The 15,762-nt window shown below is 40.9% G+C and overlaps 1 protein-coding gene across 9 annotated transcripts in view; it reads right to left on the minus strand.

Moving 5' to 3' along the window:
• The window catches only part of adgrl3.1 (adhesion G protein-coupled receptor L3.1), a 107,906-nt gene that overhangs the window by 54,618 nt on the left and 37,526 nt on the right, over positions 1-15,762 (minus strand). For all 9 annotated transcript variants that reach the window (XM_025058339.1, XM_017035263.2, XM_025058341.1 and 6 more), the window contains one exon: positions 6,159-6,268. In XM_025058339.1, the coding sequence (XP_024914107.1) occupies positions 6,159-6,268 (110 nt within the window). The remainder of the gene's footprint in view (positions 1-6,158; positions 6,269-15,762) is intronic.

Here is a 15,762-nt window from a genome sequence, read left to right on the forward strand (position 1 = left end):
GTGCGACTGGTGGGGGGTTGTTTGTGTGCGATATGGAAGGACAGATATTGATGTAGTAAACACGCACACCTACACCACAAAGAGACAAGATGTGGTTGAGAAGACAGGGATTAATGACAGCAAATAAGCAGGACTGCACATCACCTGAGGCTCCAACACAACCTCCCCGAGAAACACGCAGAGTTCAAGGTCTTCAGCAAACCATCGACTTAATGGACTAGAATGAAGCAGCAACAAGTATAAATAGTTAGCAGACCGGCTGAATGTCATTAGTCTGCCTTAGAAAGTATGTCCAACGAATGATTGATCAATCCAATAACAATAATAATAATAATAATAATAATAATAATTATTATTATTATTATTATTATTATTATTATCCGCAGCATCTGTTTTCCAGATTGAAGACAAGAGTCAGTTTCTTTTTTTCTTTTTTTTTCAAAAATCCCAGTGATTTATCTTACAGTGCAGCAGACTTGACAGAGTGAGTGTAGGTTACTCAGACATTCACTGAAACCTCAAGGTCTTTTCAAGGTTAGCCAAGCGAGAGCAGAGCAAAGACAGAGATATGTCTGTGTCTAATGCAGCAGCTGCGTGGGACCAGAACTGAAGAAAAACAACAAATATGAACGATGACAACTGGGCAAAAAAAAAAAGACTTCGAAATCCACGAAAACATCAACAACAAAGCATCTGGTCAGGTCTCGTCCTGTTACTTTATATTTGTTCAGTATGCGCTAGCTAGCTTCAAAAAGTGCTTGTTCTTAAAGGTCAGGTACGGTGAGATCTTAGCTGGTCTTAGAAGAACTTTTATCCTGTGCTTCATTTTACTTTCAAGACTGAGAGATTAAAAATACGAATCGGTGCCCTGTGTGATGGCGAGCTAAACACGTTAATTAGAGCTTAGTTGTTGGGTCAGTCCTTACCAACAAGAGCTGAGGCATAGTGGTCTGTGAGGGTACTGCAGGAAGTAGCCAGATTTGTCATCATTGTCATCTAAAATAAAATAATCTAAAATAATTGTGTTTCTTCTTGTGATACATTTATTACAAGTTTGTTTTAAATGCAGACGATAATTAGGGTTTCTATTTTGAGGTGGAGCAATGATTTGAATTTGGCTTTGAGGTCCATATAATAGCAGATTATGTTTTGTGTTTTTTTTTTCTTGTGGAGAATGACCAAAACGTTTGAGAACCACTGTCCTCTGGATATTTAAGTTTACAGATAATAGTGAGGCTATTTATGGTTCATTACAAAAAAAAATTAAAGCATGGGATTAACATTAACAAAAAAACTTTGTTGCTTAGAAAATCTCGAACCAATTCAGTTTCACATTTACTAAAAACGAGAGAATATTCATGAAATGTCTTCTCTTGGCCTAAATGTCTGTGATCAGTTACTGCACCTTGGATACTTCCTCCTATTCCTCCCTCCCATCCTTTCATTTTTATTTCACATTCACATATCGCACGCAGACACACAGTAATAATCTGGCTGTGCAGCAGTGTAAAGATAATTAGCATTTTTATTGAAAATGTATGGTTTGTAAAGGATGTATTCGTCGCGGCGAAGGAAGAGGAGCCGTGTGTGTGTGTGTGTGTGTGTGTGTGTGTGTGTGTTTGGGTGGGGCGCGGGCACAGTGGTGTGTGCACGTGTCTGCAGACGGCGAGCAGCCACGGCAGCCTCACACCAACATTATCTCTCATCTCCAATCAGCTCAGTCACTCCAGCCCAAGGTCATTTGTGGACACCAACAATTTTATCTCTCTCTCTCTCTCTCTCTCTCTGTCCATTATTCCCTCCGTTCTCTGTCTGCTCATCAGCACCTGCCATTCTCTTTAATCATTTCATCCTGCGTGTGCCTTTCTTCTCGTCTGCTCTGCTCGCCTACGTTCTCTGTTTTTTCCCCTGCTTCATCCGACGTGAGCCCTGTCCAGCCCTCAGCCCTGTCTTTTATCAGTTAATTCATTCTTTCTGTTCCTCGTCTGCTGGCCTTGTCTAACCCATTCTCTCTCTTCCTCTTCTGCTTCATCTCTCCCTTTTTTTTTTTTTTTTCCATTTCAGTCTACACCCGTCTGGTTGTCTCTATTTCTCTTGGGGAAAAACACAAAAACCTGCCGATGTCTACACCCAGTCCTACATATGGACATTACCATAATCTGCTCACACACACACACACACACACACACACATACAGATCTTCTCACGTCATTGTGATGAAGTTAGTCCAGGGGTCCAATGTGACAGAAGTCCTTAATTGTTCAAACAAGGTGATTTTATCTTTTAATTAGCTTTCACGTGGAGCCGACGTCTGTTGTCTAAAACAGACTGTGTCTGTATTACACAACACTTCACTGTTTTTCCTCTTTTCATTTTCCTAATACAACACACGTGATAGAAGTCTAATTGGTTCACAGGGGGAGGTACAGAGTGAAGCTAAAAGACAGAGCGACCGTCGCCTGGATGTACATGTTCATGTATTGACATGAGTCAGTGGAAGTGTATCACCACAGACGGCTGTGGTGATACTGCGTACTTGAATATTCCTGCGCGCGAGACACAGTTGGTATGGTAGTGCGCTACTGTATGGATATTTATAGAATGCCTGCAGTGCTATGAAAAAATATACACAGGTGGTTAATTACTGTAGACGCTAGCTGGCTAGCTTGGCACACGTCTGCCACACACTTATACCACAGAGAGCAAAGGAGAGAGAGCGAGAGAGCGAGAGAGAGCGAGAGAGAGCGAGAGAGCACTTGATTTCTGCTTTGGAAAACAGCCAACAGACCAACGGTGCAGGGAGAGGAGTTGTGAAGGTAACACAAGCCAAAAAATCCTACAGAAAAAAAAAAAAGCATGGAAGAAGGTTAAGGGACAAACTATCCCTGAAAACTGGAGTGTACTTAATTTAATTAACCTGTTCTTACAACCCACACTGAGATTTGTTTACAGTCTGAACAGTGTGGGAACTGAGCTCGGGCTGAACACCAAGTCTTCAAGTGGATTGCAATCTACAGAATAAAGCAGCAGAGAGAGTTTCTCTGGAGTTTGGCTCCTTTTCCTCCTGTGGAGTACTTCTGTGATTAGCAACACCTGGCCTCAGAGCCGGTCACTGGGGGTCAGGTGTTTACAATCAACAACCAGAGCTGTTAATGTCAGGGGAGAGTTACGGACGTCCCTTGATGCTTCCGTCACTTGAGTGCGCTATAAAGCCGGCTGCACCCTCTTTGTAAATGTGATGATTTGTTAGTTGTTGATGCAGCGGGAGTGCAGTTTGAGTACACTGTTGTATATTTTAGAAAAATGACTGTGTGTATTGATTGGTCCTGATTTAAAGCAAGTTAATGGAGACGTTGTCCCACCTTATGTCAAATAAATGTGTGTTCACACCATTGTAGCTGACAGTATTATTTCATCAACCGTGTCTCCTTCATTGTCAGCGTCAGAATGTAAGTCTGGTCCAGATCACAACATATTGACTACACAGAGTTCCGTTCTTACTGTGCGATGTAACTTGATTTTCCCTGTAAGTTGGCGCTCACATTCTCTACAGAAGTACCTACGTGACTCACCTACGCTAACACAGTGGATACAACATTATCTCCGACATAAGAACATCTAAAGAGTCTGACCTACGCCTGGGAGCCATAATGAAGGGGGAAAAAACCCAACAGAAACGGATGAAAGAAATCTAAATGTAGCATCCTCCAATGTACGCCGTCTTCACCGACAACATATTTCTCTGCTCCGCTCACCAACTAGTACCCATGTGAAATAGTTGTGGTCGAGGACGTCGTAAATGTTTACATTTTTGAAAAAGCTGATCATTTAGAGACATCCAGAGATAGATTTTTTATTTCTCATGCCAAACAATGTAACATGTAAGATAATAGTTTCCAGAGCCTTGTTTTAATACAAAACTTTGTTTCCCCCCTCTGTAACGTTGTGCAACATTTCTTTAGGCTAAACACACCCACAGGAACCAGGTTGTGTATCACAGTGCTACCTGATCCAGCCCCAACACTTAGTAAGTACACAAAAAACTGCTAATGTACTGTCAGGAGCTCACTCACTCTTCTGTCTCCCCCCCCCCCCCCCCCCCCCCCCCCCCCCCCTTTTTTTCTCCAGTGACTTTGGTTTCAGATGCTGTCTATTTTTATGGGTGGAAACGTTACCCTGACAGACCCATTGTTTATCAGATCACCGTGCAACTCATCTGCCTCGTCTCTCCCGTCATTTGTTTGGTCTTCTGTGCGCCGCGGCTACGTAATGTAGGTTGCTGCTGCATTTTCACACAGTCATGCAGTTACATCAACAAAAATAAAGTGGGAACATGCAGACAAGTTTCAAATGAATAAGATCAGAGTCGAACACACACACACACACACACACACACACACACCGACTGCTTTGATGTTTCCGTGTGTGTGCATGTGCGTGTGTGTGTGTGTGTGCAAATGCTTGGTGGGGCATTAAGCAGGTATCAGGTTGAGTTTCCATCTGCTCCAGAGAGGGCTCTGATAGTCCTATTATTTAATCTGCTGGTCATTCTAGACGCCAGGCAAGAGCCGTTTAGCCAGACATAATTGAATGCTTCAGTGTGGGAGATCACCTTGGTCGTCTATATGGACTCTGGTGCCAAAGCTCAAAACTCCAACTCAGACAAACTGAGATCTGCTGCGGTTTAGGCAGAACTTTCAGCACAAACAATCACCTCCCCACTCCAGTTCTAAACATCTCTAACAGAGCTCGTGTCTGAAACCACGTTTTGGCAACAGCCAGACCCAGAGACAAGATGAATGCACTTGCTATAAATAATCCTATCTCAGCCATAACTCCTACAGTGTATGGCCTCCTGTCTTTGGTGACTTATAACTGTTCCACTGCAGGAAAAGCAAAAGGAACATGTCAAGAGTGAGACACAGTACTGCACTCACACACGCTGGACAGTTTTATATCCTAAGACCGGCCTTCTCAAACTTTTCCATACCAAGGCCCCACAAACAGCATTCATGTCTGGCCGTAGACACACACCAAACCAACAGACAGGGCTACAAAATATATAACATCAACTTTTACACTTTTACTTTTATTCACTATTCAATAATTATTACATTTGTTTAGCATTAGGAAATGATTAACAAACATGTTTTCAGCAGTGTATATTCCATAAACTAAACTGTTGGTCTGCTCCTTCTGGCTATTTCTTGTCTGTTTTTTATTAGCTAGCTGCACGCTAGCAGAGCAGCTGGATAACAGGGCCCCTTGTGACCGCCTTTAGGGTCTCAGCCCGCACTTTGAAAAACCTCTACCCTAACACACATCTTATATCATGGGATCTTTACAGTGGAAAACAGGCAGAATATGAAGTGTTGTTTGTGCTACAACATTTTCCACGACATAATTAATCTTCGTTGTTTTTGCTACATTTTGCAACATTTTCCACGACATAATTAATCTTAATTACTACTTATAGCTGTATATCCTGAAATTGCCTTCTTTACTCAGCATCCAAGGTTTTTATTCAGTGAGAAAAAATGATCATAAATTCAATTAAATTTGAATTTATTTTCACATCGCAGAGCAAAAAAGGAATCATGTCAGATCTCTTATGTGATTTAACACAACAGAAAGCACAGTTTGCCTGAAGACAAGCCCTGGAAGTGTTGTCAAAGTACTGTACGGCATAAATGACAAGGAAGAATTAATATGTTCTTAATTGAAATCTACAGGCTTAACCGCTCTGTATTTATTATACAGTGAGCTGTGGGAAAACTATAAAACTAATATAAAATGGAGTAATTGCATTTCACATTGTTTACAACTACTTGCCATGAATATTTCACTTAATTAATTAAACACAGTCTGTGGTTACGTGGCAACAAAATCACACCTGACTCTGTCACCATACTGGACCATGAATCCTTTTTAATAGCTGGTTTGGTCAGAATGCTTTGTCATCATAGCTTCCCATGTCTTTGGACAGTCGCATATTGAACATTTGTCTTCTTGAATCAATGTCTTTGTCAATATTTCAGATGCATTTCACTGATGGTCTTTGTAACCAAAAAATAAATAAATAAAAAACATGGTAGCAGACGGTCCATTACTGAGATAAATGATTAAAGAAATGCTGTACTTTACAAAAAGGAACTTACTGTAAGGGACACACTCGTACTGGACTTCCAGGTATTTGTATGTGCCAGGGCAAGGGTCAGGGAAGACATCTGGTCCGGCCACCACTGCACACTGGGTACGGTTGTTACATCTGTGAGGGAAAGATGAGAAAAGAGGCAGATGTTTCAGCCTGAAATGTAAAACTAAACACTCATAAACACCGAGCGAAAGAGCAGCACAGGGTTTTTTTTTGTTTCTCCTGTGAAATACAGTACAGGCTCAACACTTCAAGACATACTGAATCCTCTTAAACAGTTTGCTAACACTCAGAAGTGCTGTGTGTGTGTAAGGACCCTTCAGAGTAACAAGAGCAAACAATGTGTCCTTTACCAGCGCACCTGAAGTGAACATCACACTTATAGAATCATCGAGGTCAGCTGTACACGCAGGCGGCTGAGGAGCTGCGTGTGTACGTACTGTATGTGTGCTTGTGTGTGTGTGTGTGTGTGTGTGTTTTATGGTAACGGCGTTCTATGCCATGAACAGCATTCTGCCCCACACTCCAGATAATTAATTCTAATCATCAGAGGGCTCCTCTTCTCTGACACACAAAAGGTAAGTATGTCTTTAGCGCAGCCTGTGTAAAAACAACACGCTGTGTGTGACCGGCCTCGAAAGGTTTGTACATGTGCAGTCACACGTGCACAAAACTGAATACATGACATACAAATGTGAGGCGTTTTTAATTAAACGTGCCACAAATAACAGTCAAAGCTGGAGATGATTTAGAATGTGTGAGGCCACTGGAGCTCCTTTATTACCATGTTATTCTAGGATCCACATGCAACGCTGCAGCAGCTGAGGGAAGGAGGAGAAATAAGTGAATGTCACACATATTGCAGTTTTATTTGTCCGGGGCCATAATATTTCCGGACAGACACCTTAGGGGTCCTGACACTCAGATAAAATGAAATAAAAATTATTTTTTTAAATAACAACATTGGTTGATGTTTATTTTAGAATTCAGTCACGGGCCAGATTGGAGGATTTGGCAGCCCTGATTAGGTCCACGGGCCGCCAGTTGATGATTGCTGCTAAATACCTTTTCTCTACAGGATATTTTTGGTTAAATGTATATTTATTTCTTTTTATGTTTATCAGGTAAAGTATAGAAACCTAAACATATGAACCTGTACATTGTCTTTTTTAACAGGCTAAGTTAAATTTCAAACACAGTTTTATAACTTTTAGTAATGAATAACCGCTTTGTCCTGCACTCAACATACATTGACAAACCTTGTCTTATGTCTCTAATTTATATCTGTCAGTGTTGGCATTGTCTCCAGGTGAATGGCATCCAATCGTTCTATGAATAGTCAAAAATAATTTTCCCAATTTTTCCACTGTGGAAAGGTAAGACAGGCGGGCAAAAAAAGAAGTTTTTACTGATTTAAATACAGTAACATTTCATTAGAGCGTTTCAATATTGTGCCTGGTGGCAGCAAGAATCATAGCTTATGGAGTTATCAGCCTACAGAGAACTAGTTTAGGCTGTCATTATTTGTTAGCTATTATCCTTTCTAATAAAGCTTCACATTATAATTTAAATTAAAGCCCCCCCCCCCAAAAAAAATCTAAATTAAAGCCCCCCCCCCAAAAAAAATACAAAACTGTTACCACTTAAAGAAGCCTGGCGGGCTTCTTCTCCTCTCATCTGAGTATTTCCTTTCAATTAGTACAAATGTTCTTTCTCCCTCATTCCCTCTCCACACACCTGTCAAACAGGCGACATTTATATTAAAAACATTCACATTCTTCCATTGAGATATTTTTAATGAGTGTGCCAAACCCCTCAAGTCCCCTCACTTTCTGTATCACATTCCACAATTTGCATAATGAAATATGCATGAGAGCTAATTTAATTTTTATTCAATATTTGGCTTTAAGACACAGAACGTGACGCCGTAGATCACGGAGTCTAATGTTGACCGGCCTGTACCTGTGGTCAAAGCTCTGGGGCCGAGGAACGAGCCGAGTTCTGAAGCTTTCAAAGCTAGCCCTAGCATACTCTTAGCATTTCTCCACGTGGGGGCCTTTAATTTCATCAGATACTTTTTGCATAAACCAGCAAATAAATCTTGGCTAACTGCAGCCACAGTTTGTGGTCATTATGATGTAATCACTCTGAGGGAGTTTTACCACTTGGCATTTCAGATCTGAAGGGCGCCACAAAAGACAAGGTCGAAATGTACAAAGAGTACAAATCTAAGTCCTGCTGATATTGTAAGTTTAAGGAGGTTTGGTACGAGCTGAGATTCCAACAAAGTTTGGAAGCTCCATAAAATGTACACATGTGCCTGGGAACAGAGCACACACAGCAACCAGAGTTCAATTTATTTAAAAACAAGTGTGAACACGCCCTTAGCATGGTTAAAGTCAACATGCACGACCGCTGCCATCCAAACCCCGGGGCGGACGACACAAGAATCGTACGACCTGACGAATTCCCCAGAATGTCAGAGCAGTTTCATTCTGGGAAGAATTATTTCCACAAACAAACTTTTTTGCACTTCCAAGCTAGGCGAAAAAACAACAAAGCACGAAACCAACAAGTGGAGAGGTTATAAACACACACAGCCGGACTGTTGTTCTCTGAAGTTCCAAGAACTTGACTCATAAACTCTGAAGGAAATTGACTTGTATTTTAAGCAGGGAACGTACAGCAGTGATTTGGAACGCCACGTTATATCCATTTATATCCGTCTCTCTCTGCTATCAGTCGGTCCACTGTTTTATCTTCTGTTCTTTTAGACCACAGATAATAAAACAGATTCCTGCTTAGCTTTTGTCATCTCTCTTCCAACCGAGGGATGTTTCCTCTCTTCCTTTCTCTCTTTGTTATTCGTCTGGCTCTTCCCTCACTGTGTTTATCTATCTTAAACCCACTTAGCTGCATTTTCTCAAGTCACACCCAGATATATGTGCTAGTGCCTGATATTGCTGGCTTTCGTCTCTTGTCTTTTCTCCTTCCTGAATATCTCTCTCATCCCCGTCTCCCCCGGGTTATCATCTCTAGCCTCCCTCTGTTTCTCCCACAATCCCTCCATCCAGAGTGAAGCCGACGCTGACGTCACCATTCGCTCTGAGACAGTAGCTCGACTGGGATCCAAAAAAAGACTCCATCTTCCCCTCCGTCATTTCTTCTCCTCCAACAGCATCCGGATACAATACAAATAAATACAATACTAGAAAAGTAGCACACACACCTGAATGTGAAATAATACACATTTCTACCTTTTGAAAACAAACTAACAAACAAAATTATTTCAACCTTTTAAATGTTAAAAATAATACACATTTCTACCTCCTGAAAACAAACTAACAAACACAATTATTTCAACCTTTTAAATGTTAAAAAAATGAAATAAATAAGGAGAAAAAATATCCTTTGTAGACCTCCCATGTGTGTTCTACACGTTGGCAGGAAAGCTGTGTTTTAATTGGTGTTTCCACATCAAAACAAGGTAGTGGCCTGGTTACTGCCTTGTCTGCCAGTTTAGTCCTTTTTTTCCCCGTCTTTTTCTCTGTCTCACACTCGGTCTCTAGACAAACACGCACAAATTCACATAGACATATATACATGCAGCTATTTGCTAACAAGATGAAGCGACGGCAGGCAGGAGAACACTGCGACAGCCGCATCGGGTGCTGTTTTCTTCTTTTATGTTTTTTCACTTTGTTTGACAGAACACCCCCCTCTCCCCCCCCCAGCCCCCATCCTTCAGTCTGTCTTTGTTTCTCTGACTATATTCCCTCAAATAAACATAACTGTCTGATTGGGGTTCGGATTTTGCTGGCGATGAATGACAGAATTGTCGAGAGCGGACTGAAAATAGGGAATCAAAAATACTGCGTGCGCTGATACAGAACGATTTGCATGTAAGTGACTGGGTGTGTGTGTGTGTGTGTGTGTGTGAGAGAAGATATGTTGAAGGGCAACTACATGTGCTGTAATTACAGAGTAAGTTGGGATGGAAACTATTCCTCATTAGTTCAAAGGAGTGTCTGAAATTGAGTGACAACACGCAGAGTCTCCACGTGACCATGTGAAATTCAAATTTGAAAAGTCTTCAACCACACAACAATGCTATTCCTAAAGTGTGGTGAAGGAATGCCAGAGCTGCCACTAGGAGGTGTGGGACATAAAAAAATCTGATGGTGGGGGTTTTTTAGGTGGGATTTTTCCACAAAATAAAGACGTGTAAATAAACATTTCCTTTGTAAAAAGAAAATCCAAAGCTGACATTTTCATTTTCTACAAGAACTTTCGCAGCCAACTGGACTGTCTTAGGTTTTAGAAGATGTTTCATTGTCTTTGGTTCTAACCTTAGTTTAAACTACTTTTTGTCACCAAAAAATTATGACCTTCTTAAAGCAACAAAGCAATACATCTGTCCAGTAATGTGTTCTCTTCCATGTACATATCGAGTTTGTTGTTAATTTAAATATTTTGCCACCATCACCAATGACAGGGCACTGGTAAAATGTTCACAAACAAATATGTCCAACTTGTAGGGACATGCACTTCATTAAATGTAGTTACGGTTAAATGAAGACACGGAGTTAAGGTGAGGAAAAGAATGCTGAGATCCTCAGACACAACATGTTTGTTTTGAGTTACTCAAACCCACACAGTTTATCTGCAGACATTCAGTTGGTGTAGCGCTTCTACAACTTAGCAAAACAAGTTTGTTTTTTTTTATAAAAATGAAAAACATAAATTAGCCATAAAAACACCACAACAGCTTAATTGGGATGAAACTTTAGCACTCCATAAATGTTTTTTTTTTTAATTTATGTTTGGTAGTGTCTGATAAACTTGCTTCGTCTCACACAGCAGTAGTTTCACAGAGCAGGACACATTGGTCCTAATATGTCTGGAGGTCATTTTGTTTAAAAAAAATGGTGATAAAATCTGATGCTAAACAAAAAAAAATGTAAAGCATATTGTATTGTGAGTTGTGTGTTTATTTGTTTTTAAGGTGTTTTAAATTCACAAGAAATACTATTAAAGTGATAACGCTTGATTTTGCAGGTCAACAACATCTTAACAATTTGTATTTAAGGGAGAAAAAGGAAGATAACACTTTTTTTTTTGTCATTCTTTCAATCTTCATATTCAGCCGGGCCCATTTGCGACTTCTAATTTGCCAAGTGTGTATTTATTCTTTTATATCAAATCATGTTTAATTACAATACATCACAAGAAAGTTTCCAGTCGTGCACGGAACACAAAACCTGCTGTTTAAAAAGTCGATCCTTTTGTTAGCTGTGACATATTTCCCAAAGTGTAGAACGTGATAGATTTTTATAAGCATTTTGAAAAGAAATAAAATTGAAATACCCATAGCAGGGAGAATTAAGCAGAGGGAGTTAAGCAGTTGGAAAAACATAAAATAACAAAGGGAGATGAATTTCAACAGGGCTTCCTTTGTCCTGAGGGAGTTCAGTAAAAACCCATTTGACAGCAGACAGAGCATAGTTACTGTATCTTGCTACAGGATAAAAAGCTGTTAGCCCACAGCCACACACTCACACTCACACACACACTCACACACACACACACCACCGTCACGACATATCGGATTCTTCTGCTACTGGCCTTGTTTCAGCTTTATTAGTTCCCTGATGTAGTTACACACACACGTATAGTGGGCTGTTTGGAGGTGAACTAATGCAATGATGGAAATGGATGTTGAATAGAAGGAGGGGGGGCGTTGGGGGGGGGTGCGTGGAGGGCTCGGGAGGAAACGGGATGTAGTAAGTAAACGAAGAGTGATGCGTGGAGTGCGACTGACAGAGATAAGAGAAGGAGAAGGAAGGAAGACGTCCAGCACGTCTGTGGGTTGGTGTGCGTTTGAGAGACTTAATACGTGTGTACGTCTATCATGGGTTTATGGTGAAAGGGACGCATCACTTCCTGTGCCAGCATCATCATACCACATATGAAATAAAGGATGACAGCTCCGTCTCTCTCGTTCGCCCACACTCATACACACAAATACTAAAACGTGTCTCAGCGGTGCCTGCGTGTCTGTCAGTTTCTACACAGCCTGTCAGACAAACCACAGGTAAAAATAATTTTATTTCCCCAAGTGGGAAAAAAAAACACTGAACTGCGTTGCATTATTAACAACATGCTATTCTCTGCCATTTCTGCTTCTTCTTGAGTCTAAAGATGTCACTTTGACATACAGTGTCCACCAGGCAGCGTCTGTCATACAAACTCTATACTTAATATTTTAATGTATACACACACGATGGCCTGGAAAGCAACAAGGTCAAACAAACAATAAACTGACTAACTTTAGACATTCATTCTCTACTACTTTGCACAAGTCAGGGTTTGGCGAGCACCCAATGATGGGAGTAACAATTCCATAGTATAGATACAATAATACACACTCGAGTATCAATTGAGTATCGGTTATTCTAATAAGGTATCAATACTAATTAATACATGAAAAAAGCTCATGTGATCAAGTCGACTAGACATCTTTGTACCTTAATGGTAGCAACTAAATTATTCACTATTTGTTTTTATTGCAAAAAAGTAATTGGTATGATAATTGTTAATTGTATTAATTAGGTGTGTATCCTGCATGTTTTTGAGTACCTGGAGAATACTCAGCTCAATTAAGAAACAACAGAGACGGAGCCAATCATCTTCTTTTCTGATTTGAACTTAAATAAAGGATTTCCAATTACCAATATAACAACTAACCGTCAGGTCAATGACACATTTTAGTAAAGAGAGGAAATGGACGTGGTTGTTGTGTGCATACAAATGCCATCTGTATGCAAATGTAAAACCAATGAATTCCATTTTGCAGGACTTATAACAACGGCGACATTGTTAAGACATGTAATGAGAAAATGAATGCATTGAGAGTGAAATGTGTAAATGAAGCTAACAGGCCATGAGGTGGAACGCTGAGTGATGCACTGTTGATTTTAAATTGTACTTCTTTCCTAAATAAGAAGAGTTCAGATATTATATACACTAATTAATCTTTCCTTTTTAAAAAGAGGTTCATGCTAGCTGCTAACCTCTGAGTAATTAATTCTCCACTGAACATTGTCTTTTAGAATAATTAGATGTTTTCCGATAAACAGATTGCAGTGCAAACCTGATAATACAGTCTCCCTGCCCTCGATCATGTTGGCAGACTGACAGCCAACTACAGTTTTTAGACTCTTCCATCTCTCCTCTCCTCTCCTGCTGGTTACCATGGCAACTTCCACGTCGTCCGATTCCAGGACACACTTGGAGAGTCATCCTACCGATTCCACCTAGCAACATTCCTCCACTATTGCTGCCGTGTTTTTTTTTTTGTCACGGCTGAACATCTATGTATGTGTGTGTGTCAATTTCTCTCTGCGTGAAACATTTTCCTTTCAATATAATCCAAGACCACCTGCTTGGAGGGACTCAATCCTGCCTCTGGAAGCTTAAAGACGAGCAGCATCGTTTCAGACAGCTGAGCTGTATCACCTGATGGGTGATAAACAGCGGAGCTTGTATGACACCGCCACCATCAAGTTGACGGAGCAACGCAAATCAAAGCTCTGTCTCCTGGGATTTAGTCACTTTCACCTCACACTGCCAGAGTAAAAAAAAAAACAACAGCATCCTGTTGTTCATACTGTGTGTTGCATGTAAATGCAGAGGCGGAGGCTGGGGTTCTCTGTGTTCTGGTCTGGCTCCGTTGTTTAATGTCAATGTCAAAGTATCACGTATTTCACTGCCTACATTGGCAGCATGTCTAAAGCAATGACTCACATGTTTCACTGGTAACATCTGTGTGAGTGAGCGTGTGTGTGTGTGGGGGGGGTTAAATCGAGGGTGTGTGTGTGTGTGTGTGTGATGTCTAGACCATTCTCATTCGCAAGCCATTCTCAGGGAGCCACATAGCTTAGGTGCTCAGTGAAGCCTGACAGCTAAAGGTTAGCAGAACTGTCGCGACAGGGGAGAAGAGGGCAGACGGCACAAAGTTTGACATGTGGAAATATAGAGGTGTGGGATAAACAACAGTTGTCAGTCAGGGTGAAGGTGTACTGCTGTTAGAATAGAGGGGAGGAGAGAAAATACACCAGAGGCAGGGTGTGGTACTATATATACATACATACATATATACATACATATATACATATATATATATATATATAGATATAGATATATATGCTAAGATAAAAGCACTTAGATTTAATATATACATAAACATATATCTCCATATATGTGCATCTTTGTGCTTTTATCCTAGCATGTTTATGAGCACATATGTACCACATGCATGTGTTCATAAGCACTAATTACTGTACGGAGGTGACAGTTGGGCCCCTGGGGTGCCGCAGGGCATCTCCTGTAACCATGGTGACTATAGGGATGGCAGCACACACGCGCTCACACTTGCTCCAGCATAAACCAGCTCACCAAGACACACACACAGACACACATTAAGTAGGCCGCTTCCAGTTATGACCTCATTCAGGGGAAAGCAGAATAATTAACGAAGGGGAATGACAAATGAAAAGATACAAACTCAATGATGGGTGAATAAAACTGTTATAAATAATCACTGATTACAGATGAGACATTTTCAGATGGACACACAGAACAGGACAGTGTTTATGACCTTGAGATTTGAAACTCACATCCTTGTGTCAGTGGAGGTCAGAGACGGATGCAAAAGTAGAACACTGATTCATCTGTATCCCTGTCTTCATGTGTCAGTGTCTTCAGTAGGTTAGACTCAAATGGAGCAGACTGAGGGAGGGACGTCTGAATGACGTCCCTCAGTTGTATGACACACTGCTTTGGTTCAACCATCACATATGAGATTTTCTTTCGTTTAGAGTCAAGATAAATGAATTCACGGCAGCCTTTGAATTGATCGGAGATATAGCCAACTCTGATGTATACGAAGCAAAGAATGTTAGATGTACACTCGCTCACTCACACTCTCTCACCACCACTTTGTTCTTTGAAGGCTAAGACTTTGTAATGAATAGAGAGGCTGTCAGAATAAGTTGACCAACCTTGGGCTGCGATGAGCAAACTCTTGATTGTTTAAGTGTTGCTCTGTGTGTGTGTATGCATGCCAGAGTGGGGAACGCACGAACACACGTGTGTAAGAACCTTTTCTTCTGTGTATTCTCAAGTCCTTTTGGTTATCTTGATGCCTCCATCAAATATGTGAGCTACATGAAAAGATCCTTTGACTTTGATAATGAGTGGGTTAATATATCTGGTGAACAAAAACTGTTCTGAGAAAGAAATGCAAAAACAAATTAATTGTGACAGAGAAATCGGACTGATGGGCAATCCATGCACTGAGATGAGAAAAACAGTTTGTAATCAGCTCATGTCCACAGTTTTGTGCACGGACCATATGTGACCAGGTGGAGGATACTCGTCCACACTTTCCACGTACACAACGCACAAAAATGCACGGCAGCTCTCCGTAGACACAGAACGTGGAAAGTGTGACCCAGACCATACCCTTGTCTTTCTTGTCAAAGTAGTTTCTGTTTGTGCTGGGGGGACTTCTTTGTAAGGGGTGGGAGGAAGGGAGGAGGGTGGTG

Source organism: Cynoglossus semilaevis, chromosome 9 (genome assembly GCF_000523025.1).
Source record: "Cynoglossus semilaevis isolate Cse_v1.0 chromosome 9, Cse_v1.0, whole genome shotgun sequence".
Classification (NCBI taxonomy): Eukaryota; Metazoa; Chordata; class Actinopteri; order Pleuronectiformes; family Cynoglossidae; genus Cynoglossus; species Cynoglossus semilaevis.